Source organism: Symphalangus syndactylus, chromosome 16 (genome assembly GCF_028878055.3).
Source record: "Symphalangus syndactylus isolate Jambi chromosome 16, NHGRI_mSymSyn1-v2.1_pri, whole genome shotgun sequence".
NCBI classification, from domain to species: Eukaryota; Metazoa; Chordata; class Mammalia; order Primates; family Hylobatidae; genus Symphalangus; species Symphalangus syndactylus.
Genome location: NC_072438.2, coordinates 34,291,037 through 34,308,852, shown reverse-complemented (window position 1 = coordinate 34,308,852; position 17,816 = coordinate 34,291,037). Strand labels below are relative to the sequence as shown.

The 17,816-nt window shown below is 38.3% G+C and overlaps 1 protein-coding gene across 10 annotated transcripts in view; it reads right to left on the bottom strand.

The window, feature by feature from the left end:
- The window catches only part of TBC1D19 (TBC1 domain family member 19), a 277,728-nt gene extending 263,356 nt beyond the window's left edge, over positions 1–14,372 (bottom strand). For 5 of the 10 annotated variants that reach the window (XR_010116326.1, XR_010116329.1, XR_010116327.1 and 2 more), the window contains exon 1: positions 14,111–14,342. Coding sequence is in view for 5 of the 10 variants with exons in the window: in XM_063619764.1 (XP_063475834.1) it covers positions 14,111–14,209 (99 nt within the window). In the remaining 5 variants the exon portion in view is untranslated. Of the gene's footprint in view, positions 1–14,110 lie in introns of all 10 variants that reach the window. The other 5 variants (XR_010116325.1, XM_055245489.2, XM_063619763.1 and 2 more) reach the window with 2 other exon arrangements.
- Positions 14,373–17,816: the final 3,444 nt, after the last annotated feature.

Here is a 17,816-nt window from a genome sequence, read left to right as displayed (position 1 = left end):
CTCATTTGAATTACTGCAACAACCTCTAAATTGGGCTTCTTGCCACCTTACTTAAATTGTGACCACTCCCACCTGGCATTCTCAAAACTCCCTTACTCTACTTTTTCTTCTTAGCATTTGTCACCTTCTATTATACTGTACGATTAATTTATTTACTATGTTTATTGGTATATCATCTATCTCATTACATTGCAAGCGGTAAGCTCCATTAGGGCAGATATTTCTGCCTTTTTTTTACTATCTGTATCCCAAGTGCCTAGAACCTAAGTTGTTTTCACACAGTAGGTGCTCAATAAATGTTTATTGAATGAATGAACCAATTTCTCCCTTTTCCAATCTATCTTCCAGCATTTCTTTCTAAAACATAAGTCTTTCCCAGCTGTGGCTCTTCACAGCCTACACAAGAAGTCTACATTTTTTAGCAGGGCATACTTGGTCCTTCACAACGTAGACCCAACTTATCTCTACAAATTCATCTCCTGCTGTTGCTCCACCAAGTTAACAACATCCTCTTCTCACACCTCCTCCCCACACACACCCTAGCCACAGTGAACTATATTCACTGATTTCCCAACTGTCAGTCCTTTAAGGGCTGTTCCTATTTCCTCAGATGGAAGTGCTCTCTCACTACCTTAGCAAACACCTGCTAGCTTCCAAGACATCCTTCAAATATCACCTCCTTTCCCTAGGCCAGGCAGCAAGGATAGAACATAATGTTCCTCTGTTTCAGCAATTATCAGATTACAAGGTAATTTTCAGCTCACCTATTTATCTTTCTGACTAGACTATAAATTCAAAGGCAAGGAATGGGTCTTTATTTTGCATTTCACCATGTTGGCCAGGCAGTCTGGAACTCCTCATCTCAGGTGATCCTCCCGCCTCAGCCTCCCAAAGTGCCGGGATTGCAGGCGTGAGCCACTGCGCCTGGCCTTTGTATTTTTTTAATAGTCTTTTAATTGTATTAGTCTATTTACATTTAATGAATCTACTGATCTATATGGTTTTATAATTCACATCTATATGGTTTTATAACTCATATTAATGTTTGTTTCTTATTTGATCTACTTCATATTCTGTTTTCTCTCATTTTTGCATTCTTTTGGATTATTCAAATTCTTTATTACATTTTCCTCTTCATTAGCTTATTGTACTGTTCTTTAGGTAGCTACACGAGAGTTACAGCACTTACTCCTGATTAATTATAGTTTTACATAAATTATTACTTTTACTATTTTCCTGTAATATAATGCTAGAACTTAGGACAATGTACTCACCCCTTTCTTTGTTTTTAACAAGTTCCTTGTTTTGGAGGGGAGGAAATTGGGTAAAAAGTAGAATGTAGTATGGTCAATATAATTTTGTCAAGCAATAATTAATGCCAGGGTGATACTTGGGATGCAAAATAAACAAGGAACTTGATAAAAATTATGTTTAAGTGAAGAGACTGTTTTCCAGTCAGCAAAGCAAGCTTCAGCCTAGAAATCAATAACAAAATATTTTTTAAAGTATCTCAATTGCTTGGAAATTAAGCAATATACTTCAAAATAGCCCTTGAGTTAAATATTAGAAAAATTTTAGAAGATATTAGAAAACATTTTAAACAAGAGGATAATAAAAATATGACTCATTAGGACTGTGGAATGCATTCAAAGCAGTGCTCAGAAGAAAAATTATAACCTTGCATGCATGTTTTATAAAAGAGGAAAGACTTCAAATGTATGGCACAAGCTTCCATTTTAAGAAACTAGAAAAAGAACAGCAAATCAATCTCAAAAAAAAAAAACAGGAGGAAATTAATAATAAAGAACTGATCTGAAATTAAGAGAAAATTAGTAAACCCCAAAACTGGCTCATTGATGAGACTAATAAAATTAATAAGCCCCTAGCAAAATTGTTCAAACACACACACACACACACACACACACACACACGAGTTACCATTATCAGAAATGGCAACAGATTTTTTCAGACATTAAAAAGAAATAGAGGTTTACTGTAAACAACTTTAGGCAAATAATTTATACAATTTAAATAAAAACAAATTCCTTGAAAAATGCAACCTATCAGAACAGACAATAGAAGCATAGAAAATCCAAATACTTCTATATCTATCAAAATGCAATCTGTATGGGCCGAGCACGGTGGCTCATGCCTGTACTCCCAGCACCATGGGAGGCCGAGGCAGATGGATCATATGAGGCCGGGAGTTTGAGACCAGCCCGGCCAACATGGCAAAACCCCATATCTACTAAAAATACAAAAATTAGCCAGGCATGGTAGCACGCGCCTGTAATCCCAGCTACTCTGGAGGCTGAGGCAGGAGAATCGCTTGAATCCAGGAGAGGGAGGTTGCAGTGAGCTGAGATTATGCCACCGCACTCCAGCCTGGGCAACAAAGTGAGACTCTCTCTCAAAAAAATTTTTTTTAATTAAAAATAAATAAATCTGTATTAAAAATCTGGCTAACACAATACTGAAGTACAACAAAGTTGGAGAATTCACACCACCAACTTCAAGATTTATAAAGGTATGCAATCAAGCCAGTGTGGTATTGGTGAAAGAATAGACAAATAGATCAATAGAACAGAATAGAGACGTAGAAATAGATCCACATAAACATCACCAACTCATTTTTGACAAAGGAGTAAAGGCAATTCAAGGATGAAAGACAGTCTTTTTAGGAAATGGTACTGGAACACCCACATGCAAAGGATGGGGGAGGAAGAGAAAGAGAGGGTGGGTGGTGGGAGTGGGGGACAAGAAATGGAATCTAGAAACAGACCTCGGACCTTTCACAAAAATTAGCTCCAAATGAAGCACAGACCTAAATGTAACACACAGAAATATAAGACATCTAGAAGATAACATAGGAGAAAATCTAGATGATCTTAGGGTTTAGCTATTAATTTCTAGACACAATACCAAATGCACAATCCGTAAAAGAAAACAATTGATCAATTGGACTTCATTAAAATTAAAAATTTCTGCTCTTAGAAGATATTGAAGAAAATAAAAAGACTAACCACAGATCAGAAGAAAATATCTGCAAAACAATTGTACCCAAATATACAAAAAATTCTTAAAACTCAACGATAAGAAAACAACCCAATTAAAAAATGGGCAAAAGATCTGAATAGACACCTGACCAAAGAAGACACACAGATGGCAAATAAACATAAAAGGATACTTAATATCATATGTCATTAGGGAATTGCAAATTAAAATAATAAGATATCACAACACACATTAAGATGGCTAAAACCCGAAACAGTGATAGCACCAAATGCTGGGGAGGATGTGGAGCAACCAGCACTCTCATTTCTTGCTGGTGGGAATGCAAAATGGCACAGCCTCACTGGAAGACAGGTTGTCAGTTTCTGATGGTTAACCACTCTCTTACCATGCAATCTATCAATTTCACTCTTTGGTATTTACCTAACATAGCTGAAAATTTATGTCCACACAAAAACCTACACATGAAGGTTTAAACCAGGTTTTCGTTGATGTTGTTTTTGAGATGGAGTCTCGCTCTTTCGCCAGGCTGAAGTGCAATTGTAGTGGGATTTTTTAGGGAATCAGAGAGACCGAGGGATTGAGGATATTTATTATTTAGGTGCACTGGCTCAGTCGGATTAACATCCAAAGGACTGAGACCTGAACAAAGAGTTAAGTTACCTTAGCATTTCATGGGGTAGGGGGAGATCTGTGCAGAGGGAAGCATATAACAGAAGCAAGAAATAAAGACAGTTATTCAATTAATTGAGACATGCATTACATCATTTCTTACTTTTCAAGGAAAAACATGTTTTACGGCTTGAGTTTATCTGTCTAGTGACCTTGCAGCTGCACAGCTAGAGAAACAGGGTCTTTACAATGCCTGAGAAAGGGAGAGATAAGGCTCACTAGTCACAGAAAAACAGGCAGTTAATTTTTTTTTAATTATACTTTAAGTTTTAGGGTACATGTGCACAATGTGCACGTTTGTTACATATATATACATGCACCATGTTGGTGTGCTGCACCCATTAACTCGTCATTTAACATTAGGTATATCTCCTAGTACTATCTCTCCCCCTTCCCCCCACCCCATGACAGGCCCCAGTGTGTGATGTTCCCCTTCTTGTGTCCATGTGTTCTCATTGTTCAATTCCCACCTATGAGTGAGAACATGTGGTGTTTGTTTTTTTGTCCTTGCGATAGTTTGCTGAGAATGATGGTTTCCAGCTTCATCCATGTCCCTACAAAGGACATGAACTCATCATTTTTTATGGCTGCATAGTATTCCATGGTATATATGTGCCACATTTTCTTAATCCACTCTATCACTGTTGGACATTTGGGTTGGTTCCAAGTCTTTGCTGCTGTGAATAGTGCCGCAATAAACATACGTGTGCATGTGTCTTTATAGCAGCATGATTTATAATCCTTTGGGTATATACGCAGTAATGGGATGGCTGGGTCAAATGGTATTTCTAGTTCTAGATCCTTGAGGAATTGCCACACTGACTTCCACAATGGTTGAACTAGTTTACAGTCCCACCAACAGTGTAAAAGTGTTCTCCACATCCTCTCCAGCACCTGTTGTTCCTGACTTTTTAATGATCACCATTCTAACTGGTGTGAGATGGTATCTCATTGTGGTTTTGATTTGCGTTTCTCTGATGGCCAGTGATGATGAGCATTTTTTCGTGTGTCTTTTGGCTGCATAAATGTCTTCTTTTGAGAAGTGTCTGTTCATATCCTTCACCCACTTGATGGGGTTGTTTTTTTCTTGTAAATTTGTTTGAGTTCATTGTAGATTCTGGATATTAGCCCTTTGTCAGATGAGTAGGTTGCAAAAATTTTCTCCCATTCTGTAGGTTGCCTGTTCACTCTGATGGTAGTTTCTTTTGCTGTGCAGAAGCTCTTTAGTTTAATTAGATCCCACTTGTCAATTTTGGCTTTTGTTGCCATTGCTTTTGGTGTTTTAGACATGAAGTCTTTGCCCATGCCTATGTCCTGAATGGTATTGCCTAGGTTTTCTTCCAGGGTTTTTATGGTTTTAGGTCTAACATTTAAATCTTTAATCCATCTTGAATTAATTTTAATATAAGGTGTAAGGAAGGGATCCAGTTTCAGTCTTCTACATATGGCTAGCCAGTTTTCCCAGCACCATTTATTAAACAGGGAATCCTTTCCCCATTTCTTGTTTTTGTCAGGTTTGTCAAAGATCAGACAGTTGTAGATAAGTGGCATTATTTCTGAGGGCTCTGTTCTGTTCCATTGGTCTATATATCTGCTTTGGTACCAGTACCCTGCTGTTTTGGCTACTGTAGCCTTGTAGTATAGTTTGAAGTCAGGTAGTGTGATGCCTCCAGCTTTGTTCTTTTTGCTTAGGATTGTCTTGGCAATGTACTCTTTTTTGGTTCCATATGAACAGTAGTTTTTTCCAATTCTGTGAAGAAAGTCATTGGTAGCTTGATGGGGATGGCATTGAATCTATAAATTACCTTGGGCAGTATGGCCATTTTCATGATATGGATTCTTCCAACCCATGAGCATGGAATATTCTTCCATTTGTTTGTGTCCTCTTTTATTTCGTTGAGCAGTGGTTTGTAGTTCTCCTTGAAGAGGTCCTTCACATCCCTTGTAAGTTGGATTCCTAGGTATTTTATTCTCTTTGAAGCAATTGTGAATGGGAGTTCACTCATGATTTGGCTCTCTGTTTGTCTGTTATTGGTGTATAAGAATGCCTGTGATTTTTGCGCACTGATTTTGTATCCTGAGACTTTGCTGAAGTTGCTTATCAGCTTAAGGAGATTTTGGGCTGAGACAATGGGGTTTTCTAAATATAAAATCATGTCATCTGCAAACAGGGACAATTTTACTTCCTCTTTTCCTAATTGAATACCCTTTATTTCCTTCTCCTGCCTGATTGCCCTGGCCAGAACTTCCAACACTATGTTGAATAGGAGTGGTGAGAGAGGGCATCCCTGTCTTGTACCAGTTTTCAAAGGGAATGCTTCCAGTTTTTGCCCATTCAGTATGATATTGGCTGTGGGTTTGTCATACATAGCTCTTATTATTTTGAGATACGTCCCATCAATACCTAATTTATTGAGAGTTTTTAGCATGAAGGGCTGTTGAATTTTGTCAAAGGCCTTTTCTGCATCTATTGAGATAATCCTGTGGTTTTTGTCTTTGGTCCTGTTTATATGCTGGATTATGTTTATTGATTTGCATATGTTGAACCAGCCTTGCATCCCAGGGATGAAGCCCACTTGATCATGGTGGATAAGCTTTTTGATGTGCTGCTGGATTCGGTTTGCCAGTATTTTATTGAGGATTTTTGCATCAATATTCATCAGGGATATTGGGCTAAAATTTTCTTTTTTTGTTGTGTCTCTGCCAGGCTTTGGTAGCAGGATGATGCTGGCCTCATAAAATGAGTTAGGGAGGATTCCCTCTTTTTCTATTGATTGGAATAGTTTCAGAAGGAATGGTACCAGCTCCTCCTTGTACCTCTGGTAGAATTCAGATGTGAATCCGTCTGGTCCTGGACTATTTTTGGCTGGTAAGCTATTAATTATTGCCTCAATTTCAGAGCCTGTTATTGGTCTATTCAGAGATTCAACTTCTTCCTGGTTTAGTCTTGGGAGAGTGTATGTGTCGAGGAATTTATCCATCTCTTCCAGATTTTCTAGTTTATTTGCATAGAGGTGTTTATAGTATTCTCTGATGGTAGTTTGTATTTCTGTGGGATCGGTGGTGATATCCCCTTTATCATTTTTTATTGCATCTATTTGATTCTTCTCTCTTCTTCTTTATTAGTCTTGCTAGCGGTCTATCAATTTTGTTGATCTTTTCAAAAAACCAGCTCCTGGATTCATTGATTTTTTGCAGAGTTTTTTGTGTCTCTATTTCCTTCAGTTCAGGCAGTTAATTTTTAAAGGACTCCAGCTCTTTCTCTTTCTCTTTCTCAGGGGGAATTGGGTTTTCTTACATATAACTGAGTTTCTGCTTACATATTCTTTAATTTCTTTTAATTCCTGTTCCACAGTGGTGCAATCTCAGCTCCCCATAGCAGTTTTATTCATAAGTGCTAAAATTTGTATGCAACCAAGATGTCTATCAATAGGTGGATGCATAAACAAACTGTGGTACATCCATACAATAAAATATTACTAAACAAAAAAAATCAGCTATCAAGCCACAAAAAGACAGAGAGGAACATTAAATGAATATTGCTAAGTGAAAGATGCCAGTGAAATAACTACATACCATATAATTCCAACTATATGACATTCTTAAAAGCAAAACTATAGAGACAGTAAAAAGTGGTTGCCGGAGTCTCAGGGAGAAGGGAGGAATGACCAGGTAAGCCACAGGGGATTTTTAGAACACTGAAACTATTCTGTATGATACTGGAATTGTGAATATATAAACACAGGACATCATGTATTTGTCAAAACCCACAGTAGCCATGTACAGTGGTGAACACCTGGAATTCCAGCTACTTAGGAGACTGAGTCAGGAGGATCCCTTGAGCCCAGGAGCTTGAGACCAGCCTAGCGAGAAAAATATAGCAAGACATTGTCTCACAAAAGAAAAAAAAAAAAACCTGCAAAATGCAAGACAAAGAGTGAACCTTAATGTAAACCATGAACTTTAGTTAATAATAATGTATCAATATTAGTTCAACTGAAACAAATGTACCACACTAATGCAAGATATTAATAATAGATGAGAATTGTGCAAAAGAGAGGGATAAATGGAAACTGTACTTTCTGCTCAATTTTTCTGTAAATCTAAAGTCTATTAATTTAAAAATATTCTCAAATAGAAAACTCCAGACATAGGCTTCATTGAAGAATTCTTCCAAACATTTAAAAAATAACAAATCTCATAACACTCTCAGGGCAAATAAAATTTTAAAAGGGAGGCAACCCTTCTCTACTAATTTTATGAGGCCAGCATAACCTACTGATATAAAACTTGAGAAAGATGGTTACAAGAAAGGAAAATTACATAACAATCCTTCTCACGACATTATAGCAATATTTATACCCTAATTCTTGAGTTCTGTTAGCTCCACTGTAGAAAGCCACTACAAAAGAATGTCACCCCCAGCCAAATAATAAGAAAAACAGTACAATATTCAAAAATCATACATTTTGAACCCATCAGGAAACTGAAGCTATAAGACAACCAAGTGAATTAAATTCCAAGTAGTAACAAGCTCCTTCAAGGACAAATGAGATTCCAAACTACTTCACCTTTGGCAGAGCACAGGAGGAAAAGGAAGCTACCATACAGACAGTAAGAAATGAACTAAAATGTTAACTATTATAGACAAGATGTAGGCTAGTGTGTCAGTTTGGAATAATTTTGGAACCCAAAATGCAAGGGGAATTCACACACATTTGCATACTCTTTTCCATAGGTCTATGCCAGGTGCCCATACAAAAGATTGAGAGCAGAAATCTACAAAGAGCACTCTGGTGGCACAGGTGTGCAAAAAGAGACAGGCTGCCACTGCAGGACAAGCATAAAACTGTTACCTTGACCAAACTCTCCTCTCATCTGAAGCAAAGGACTAAGAACACTGGGGAAGGTTCGGAAACCCTCCCATTCTGAAGACAAGGCAGTAATTCACTGCTTCTGGGGGTGGGATATATACAAAAACCCTCAACCTCATAGGCAAATAAGAAAACTCTCTTGGGCCCAGGATCCTACAACAATACAAAGCAGAGGTAAACCAGCACTAGGGCAGGGCAGGTACGGGTCTTTCACTCAATACTTACCACAGATACAAGGCAGAACTGGGCTGCCAAAGGGATAAGGGGATGGAACATGCCAAAGATGGGAAAGCTCCACACCCAAGGATAAAGCACATGGACTGAGTCAGAAAAACAGACGACTCATGCACCTACTGTGAGCCTAGGACTGAATAACAAAAAACAGACTTCTGCTGGGGACAAGAGCACAGAGAGATCTCCCACTGAGGAACAGGCAAGGAGACAGAAGAAAGTCAAGGATGTAGTAGAAACAATGAGAAAAACTCTGTAGTACCCTAAGATCTATGCCAAGCACAAAGTAACAGCAGTCTACTACTGGGTTTTGTTGTTGTTGTTTGTGTTTTTGAGATGGAGTCTCGCTCTGTCCCCTAGGTTGGAGGGCAGTGGCACGATCTTGGCTCGCTGCAACCTCCACCTCTCAGGTTCAAGCAATTCTCCTGCCTCAGCTTCCTGAGTAGTTGGGATTACAGGAATGCACCACCTCACCTGGCTAATTTTTGCATTTTTAGTAGAGACAGGGTTTCATTATGTTGGCGAGGCTGGTCTCAAACTCCTGGCCTTAAGTGATTTGCCTGCCTCAGCCTCCTAACTACCACTAGTTTCAAAGGAATCTGAGGCCTGTGATATAGTGAAGGTAATGACAACAATAACAAAACCCAAACCCCGCTTGATCCTTGTCTATATTGACTGAAGCCCCTACACTCAGTAACGATATAAAATATTGAAACAAAATTGTCTACTAGACCTAATTGACAATTATGGAACAGAAACAGCAGAATAAGCATGCTTTTCAAGTACATATGAAACAAACAAGATAAAACATATTCTGGATCATAAAAGTAAGTAAGTTTAAAATAGCTAAAATCATACATATTTTATTCTTGACCATAAGAGAATTAAACTAGAAATCAATCAAAGAAAGATACTGGTAAACAACGCATTTATAAATAACCTATGGGTTATTAGAACCCATAAAATCACAAGAGAATTTTTTTAAATTTTAATTGGGTGAAAATGGCAATAGACTACATCCTAATTTATAGACACAGATAAACCAATACATAGAAAGAAATTTAGAGCATTTAATAAGAAGAGAATAAAGGTCTCAAATCAAAAATCTAAGTTTCACCTAAATAGCTTAAAAAAATGCAAATTAAATCCAAAGCAAGCAGAAAAAAAAATAAAAGGAAAAAAATCAGAGCGATTGAAAACAGAAAAGCAACCAAACCAAGAGCTACTTCTTTGAAAGTATTTATATAATTGATAAATCTCTAGCCAGATTAATTAGGGAAAAAAGAACACATGGCCAGGTGTGGTGGCTCAAGCCTGTAATCCCAGCCGTTTGGGAGGCCAAGGTGGGTGGATCACGAGGTCAGGAGATCGAGACCACCCTCGCTAACACGGTGAAATCCCGTCTCTACTAAAAATACAAAAAATCAGCTGGGCATGGTGGCAGGCGCCTGTAGTTCCAGCTACTCAGGAGGCTGAGGCAGGAGAATGGCATGAACCCGGGAGGTGGAGCTTGCAGTGAGCCGAGATCATGCCACTGCACTCCAGCCTGGGCGACAAAGCGAGATTTCATCTCAAAAAAAAAAAAAAAAAAACCACATATGACAATATAAGGAATGAAAGAGGGGCTATCACTACAAATCCTACAGACACTAAAAGGAATATAAGGGGATCATATTTTTATACCAGTAAATTTGTTAAAATAGATTAAGTGCGACAACTTCTTGAAGCATAAAAACTACAAAAGCTTACAGAAGAAGAAATAGACAACCTAATGGCCTGATTATATTTTTAATTGATTTTTTTTAATTAAAAATGTGTCCATAAAGAAAACTCTAGGCACCAGTGACTTTGCTGGGAACTCTACCAAATATTTAAGGAGCAAATAATATTAATTCTACATAAATTCTTCCAGAAAATAAGGAACACTTTCCAAATCATTTTATAAGATCATCATTAACTGGTATCAAAAGCAGACAAGCAGACAAAGTGTTACAAGAAAAAAAAACTACAAAGAAATATCTTTTTTTTTTTTTTTTTTTTGAGACAAAGTCTGGCTCTATCACCCAGACTGAAGTGCAGTGGTGCGATCTCTGCTCACTGCAACCTCTGCTACCCAGGTTCAAGCCATCCTCCCACCTCAACCTCTCAAGTAGCTGGGACTACAGGTGCGCACCACCACACTGGCTAATTTTTGTATTTTTTGTAGAGATAGGGTTTTGCCATGTTGCCCAGGCTGGTCTCAAACTCATGAGCTCAAGTGATCTACCCACCTTGGCCTCCCAAAGTGCTGGGATTACAGGCATGAGCCACCGCGCCCAGCCACAAACCAGTATCTTTCATAAATACAGTTACAAAATCTTCAGCAAAATGTTAGCAAATTGAGTTAACAAATATATAAAAAGGATAATGCATCATAACCAAGTGGAATTTATCTCAGGAATACAAAATTGGTGCAACATTCAAAGCCAATCAGTATTATTCATCATATCAACATAAGCAGGAAAAATAATATGAACATATCTACAGATATAAACAAAGTATTTAACAAAGTTCAACATCCATTCATGATAAAACTCTCAGAAAACCAGGGACAGAATAGAGCTTCCTTAACCTGCAAAAAAGCATCTGCAAAACATTGCACTGGAGGCATTATCCAATACAATAAGTCAAGAAAAAGAAATAAAAGGCACACAGATTGGAAAGGAAGAAGTAAAACCGTCTTTAGTTCATTATGATACATGTACCTGGAAAATCTTAAGTAATCTACAGAAAAGGTACTATAACCAATACATAAGTTTAGCAAGTTCTCAGGATGCATGGTAAATAGATCAATATCAATTGCATTTCTGTATGTTAAAAATAAAAAATTAAAACTTAAGTCACCATTTATAATAGCATCAAAAACCATGAAATACTTAAGGGGAAAATCTTAACAAAGAGTGTGCAATATTTTAGTGCTGAAACTACAAAACACTGACAAGAGAAAATAAAAACAATATAAATAAATAAAAAGATAAACTACGTCCATGGGCCAGAAAATTTAATATTGCTAAAATCTCGATTCTCCCCAAATTGATCTACAGATTCAACATAATCCCAAACCAATTTTCAACAATTTTTGTAGTAATTTATAAGTGGATTCTAAAATTTATATAGCAAAGCAAAGGACCTAGAATAGCCAAAATAATTTTGGGAAAAAAAGAAACAAATTTGGAGGACTTTGATCTCAAGGCTTACTATAAAGTTACAAAAAGCAAGATAGTGTGGTATTGTATGATGAACAAATAGATGAATGGAACAAAATAGCCAGAAATTTTGTGTGTATGTGTGTGTGTAATTGATTTTCGACAAAGGTGCCAAGGAAATTAGCAGAGAAAGGATAGGTTTTTCAACAAATCAGTAATGGAAATACTGGATATCCATATGCAAAAAAAAAAAAAAAAAGGCTTACCTTGCACCATATACAATAATTAACTGAAAATGGATCACAAAATGGATCACACTTCTACATTTAGGATCACAGACCTAAATGTAGACGCTAAAACTATACAACTTCTAGAACAAACAAACATAGTAGAAACTTTTTTAAGACCTTGAGTTAGGCAAACATTTTTAGGTAGGGAACAAAAAGCACAAATCATAAAACAATTGATAAAAATTTGTGTCACCGAAATTAAGCATTTTTCTCTTTCAAAGACCCAGTTAATAAAATGAAAAGATAATCCACAGACTGGGCAGGGCACGGTAGCTCACGTCTGTAATCCCAGCACTTTGGGAGCCCAAGGCAGGCAGATCACTTGAGATCAAGAGTTCGAGACCAGCCTGGCCAACATGGTGAAATCCCGTCTCTCCTGAAAATATAAAAAATTAGCTGGGCATGGTGGTGGATGCCTGTAATCCCGGCTATTCGGGAGGCAGAGGCGGGAGGATCACTTGAACCTGGGAGGCAGAGGTTGCAGTGAGCCGAGATCACACCACTGCACTCCAGCCTGGGTGACAGAGGGAGACTTCGTCTCAAAAAAAAAAAAGATAATCCACAGACTGGGAGAAAATATTTGCCAGACGCATATCTGATAAAGACTTACATCATATAGAAAGAATCCTTACAACTCAACAATAAGAAGACAAACAACACGATTTTTTTTTAATGGGCAGAAGATTTGAAGACTACCTCACCAAAAAAGATATAAGCACATAAGAAAATGCTTAATATCATTAGTCATTAAGGAAATACAATAAAAGCTACAATCAGATACTATTACACTTCTACTAGAGAAGTATAATTAATTAATAAAAATAAATTAAAAACTGGCAACATCAAGTGCTATCAAGGACGCAAAACGACTGGAACTCTCAGAATTGCTTGTGGGAATGGAAAATGATACAGCCACTTTGGAAAAGTGTGACAGTTTCTTATAGAATTAAACATTACACTTACCATACAACTCAGCAGTTCCAACCCTAGGTATTTATCCAAGAAAAAAAGAAACAAATATCCAAGCAAAATCGTATACTAGAATGTATATATCAGCTTTACTTATAATCTCTAAAACCAGAAAGCAAACCAAATGCCCTTCACGCAATGATGGATAAACAAACCATTGTACATTCAAACACTGAAATATTACTCAGCAATAAAAAGGAACAGAACTACTGAAATATCAACAAAATGGATGAATCTCAAAAGCACTGTGTTAAATGCCAGAAAGCAGGCACAAAATGTACAAACTGTGTGATTTCATTTATATGAGTCACAAAAAGGCAAAGATCTCGATCAATCTGTGCATCCTCAGTGCCTAGCATGTTATAAAATATCCAATAAATGCTAGGTGGTGGACGGATAGACGAGGAATAATTGCAGGGAGGGTAAAGTGCAAGAAAGTGATACATTGACGAGAAAGCAGAAAGGTACTTGGGGGCCCAAGTCCACCCACAGGACGAAAAAAGTGAGGTAAGGCATGGTCCAAGCTACCTTCAGTGAGTCCAGCAGCTTAAAAAATTAGACCCTGTAAATGACTACAAGAATAGATAAATGAGTGAGTAAGCGTTTCTCTGGTCTGAAAAAAAGGTGTGATGCTCCCCACACTTCTTTAAAAATCTATTAACCACGCCTAGGGCTGAGGCAGCAGAGCTTGCGCCGGACAGGGAGGTGGGGTTTTGGGGGTTTTTTTTGTTTGTTTGTTTTTTGTCTGTTTGTTTTTTGAGCACCAGAGCGGAGCTGGAGAGGTCAGAGGCGAGCTCTGGCTTGGGTGAGGAGGGTGAAGAAGAGACATCGCCGCGGCCCCGCCCGTCTCCATCCCTTCCCACTCGGCCTCACTTACCCAGGCCTGCCGTTCCAGCTGAGAGTACAAATTGGAGCCCTTGAGCTTTTGGACTATCTGGGCAATAATGAGAGAGAGGTCCGACTCCTCCTGCAACATTTCCCCTGCCCTAGCCCGCCAAGCCGCGGGGACAGGCCGCCGGCGCGGAGCGAACGGGCTACCGGGTCCCACTCAGGGCCAGTGACACTTCTCCGGGACCTTATTACACTGGGACTCCTTCAGCGGGCGTTACCAGGCAACTGCCGAGCCTTGTGTCCGTCCCTCTCTGGTCCCCTCAGCGCCTGAACGCTACAGCATCTGCGTTCCGCCAGCGGAAAAAGACCGGGGCGGGGAGGACGCTTTTCACACCATTGTTCCTTCCTTGTCTGTGGTTGAAAGGCAAGAAAGCTCATTCCTTCAGAGCCACAGCGCCTCTGATGCACAAGGGGGGACACGGAGAATTGTGCGTTTTACTATATAAAGGATCATTCTCTTTCACCTCTCAATTTCTGCAGAAACAGGACTGTGGCACGCAATGATACTGCGAATTACAACCACGAATTGTTAGGCTCTGACACTAGTTGGGTAAACGTGTTACAGTTTCCGCCTCTGTAAAATAACACCCACTTTGCAGGATGTTGTGATGATTAGCTGAGGTAAAAATCGTGAAGGTGCCTAGCACTGTACCATAGCACTCCATTTTACTTCATTTTCTCTCGTTTCTATTCTCTAGAGTCTTTATACCAGGAATAAGTAGATAATCTCGTCTCATCTAACAACTACAAATTAACAAACAGGCATTATTGGTAGGTTTTCTGCAAAGTATTAGCAATTCGAGGATGAATAAGACATTGTCCCAGTCTTCAAGGAATTTACCGTCTAGATTCATCCTCTTCCGTATATTCATTCATTCAAGCATTTATTCATAATTCATTCAGCTTTCAATTTATTGAACATTTACATAAAAGGAACTGTGTGGGCACAAAGGTTTAATAAAATATGGTTCTTGCCTTCAAGGAAATGCACAAAAGATTTTTAGCAGAACTAAAAGTAACTGACTTAAATTATTGAATGACATCCCCAAAGGCCCACGGCACCTCCCTTCCCCCCAAAAAAGGCCTAGTGAATAATACACACATTAGAGTAACCTCACAAAAATAATCAAAATTGAGTTCAAATGTGTATATGCATATTTTAAGCAAAGCAAAAGTAGGATTTTAAGAAAACAAACCAAGATTGCTACAAAAGCTACTCTAGACTAACTAGAAACAAAGAGATCTCATTCAATCAAATGTAGATTCTAATTCAATAGCTCTCTGAGGAGAACTGGTAAACTGCATTTCTGACAAGTCCAAGAAATTGTGATGCCGATGGTCCAAAGACTACATTCTGAATAGCAAAGGACTGAAGCAGGAAATAATATGAATTCAAAGGGACCGGACCCGGGCCTCTATGCACAACACTCTGACATTTATAACACCACCATCCAGACTACTGGGATGATAAGTACAAATTCTAAATAACTTGGTAAAGTTGGTTTATCAAACCAAGTTTAGAAAGGGGCAGGCAGGAAAGAAACAAAGCACTTAAAGGCAATTAATGACAGTCTCTAAAATACAGTTTCTCTACGAAACATTCTCTCACAACTCAGAATTTCTCAAAGCTGCAGATAAATAGATATTGTCAACTCTTTATAGTCCTTCCATCTCAACTCTCCACCCATCCATGAATTCCCACCACAAACCTCACTTTGAACAGAGAGAAAGAGAGACAGAGAGAGGAGAGAGAACACTGCCATAACAGTCCCTTTGAGATTGAAAGAAGTGGAGTAATTAGCTGCCAAAGAGATAAAGATGCTTCAGCTGAAAAGATTAGTAGAGCGTTGAAGGGAATGATGAAGCTGTAGAGCAGAAGAAAAGGCATAGATAGTGCCTGGAGTCAGAAAACATTCTGGCTTCCTTCCTAGTATGTATCCTGGGAATTGCATGAGTCTCTTTCCCCATCAGTTTCATTTTCTTCTCTGTATCAAGACTGTAAAATGTCCAACTAAGGGGATAGTATGAGGAACAAATGTACCAAGTATTAAACTATTAATATATATTAATAAATTAAATATTAAAACAGTGATAATTAAATAAAAATAATGCCCAGTACTATTGACAAGGGAATGGAAGGTAACTAAATAAACATAGCAACATATGTGAAAGTGCCCAGAACAATTCCTTGCACAGATGGAGACTTAAATAATTTTGTTAAAGAAGAGAACAATTATAAGCTTAAAGCAACCATTACGAAGTTTGGATTTGATTCTGAACGCATGTCCAAGCAAAAAAAAAAAAAAAGTCCCTTAATCCTAATATTTTTAAATTGTTTTTTACATACATAGAAGCAGATGTGTCTGAGTATAATTTAATTACAGAATGGTCTCTGTTCTCTATTTCCAATTCGATTTAGCAAAACTTTTCAGAACACCTGCCCTAGGCAAGAAATGGCAAGGAACACAAAGATGAGTAAGAAATGCTCCTTTCTTTCAAGAAATTTCAGTCCCAAAGGAATGATGTAGCTGCCATACAAAGAGTTATAATGGTAGACTACTTCAGTCTCCCGCCTGTGTGTCTGGAAATTTTATTACTTTAAAGTCATTGTCTCACAAGAAACTGAAGGTACAGATTACCATCTCCATCCCACAGGGCAGAACTTGGCCTCAAAAATCTGGTGGCACATATACACCATGGAATACTATGCAGCCATAAAAAAGAATGAGTTCATGGCCTTTGCAGGGACATGGATGAAGCTGGAAACCATCATTCTCAGCAAACTAACACATGAACAGAAAACCAAACATCCCATGTTCTCACTCATAAGTGAGAGTCGAACCATGAGAACACATGGACACAGGGAGGGGAACATCACACACCAGGGCCTGTTAGGGAGTGGGGGGCAAGGGGAGGGAGAGCATTAGGACAAATACCTGATGCATGCGGGCCTTAAAACCTAGGTGACAGGTTGATGGGTGCAGCAAACCACCATGGTACATGTATACCTATGTAACAAACCTGCACATTCTGCACATGTATCCCACAACTTAGAGTATAATAAATAAATTTTTAAAAAAAGAAAATCCTTACTGTACCCAAGGTGGGTAGAGAATGGGAAAATCCTCTATTTCTGACATTTCAGAGTGACTAACAGATGAATAGCAAGAGGGGGTGCAATTTTATCTGAATAGTTAAAACTATACAAACAGAGAAAATTAAAATAGATGCAGAGGGTAATCTCCTCAAAATTCTCTCAAATTTAGGACAGAGGTACTTCTGGGCCAACATGTGTAGGGCTCTGGGCCCAACCCTGCCTTTCTCAGACCTGCTTGGTTTGATCTATTCTTCATAAAATGCTGTGTCTGATTTCACTGTGGAGGGGCAGAGGATACATTTGAAAACCACTGACTAGTGGTATCACATGGCAAGGTTGTGGAATGCATCAAAAACAACCTGCCAGCCTAACTCAAATTGAAACACCCTTCAAGGGTACACTGAAACATATCTTTACTTTATTCACATGAGGGTGGCTCATATAAACTGTACCATCTACAGTGAAAAATACTTTCCACTGTTGTTTTAGAAAGAGACTGCTTTTAACCTGCCATGTCTGCAGAATAAATTCAACTGTTTGTTGTCAGGAATTTACTTAGAATAAATAAAAATCATGATGTGTGTTGTGGGAATCA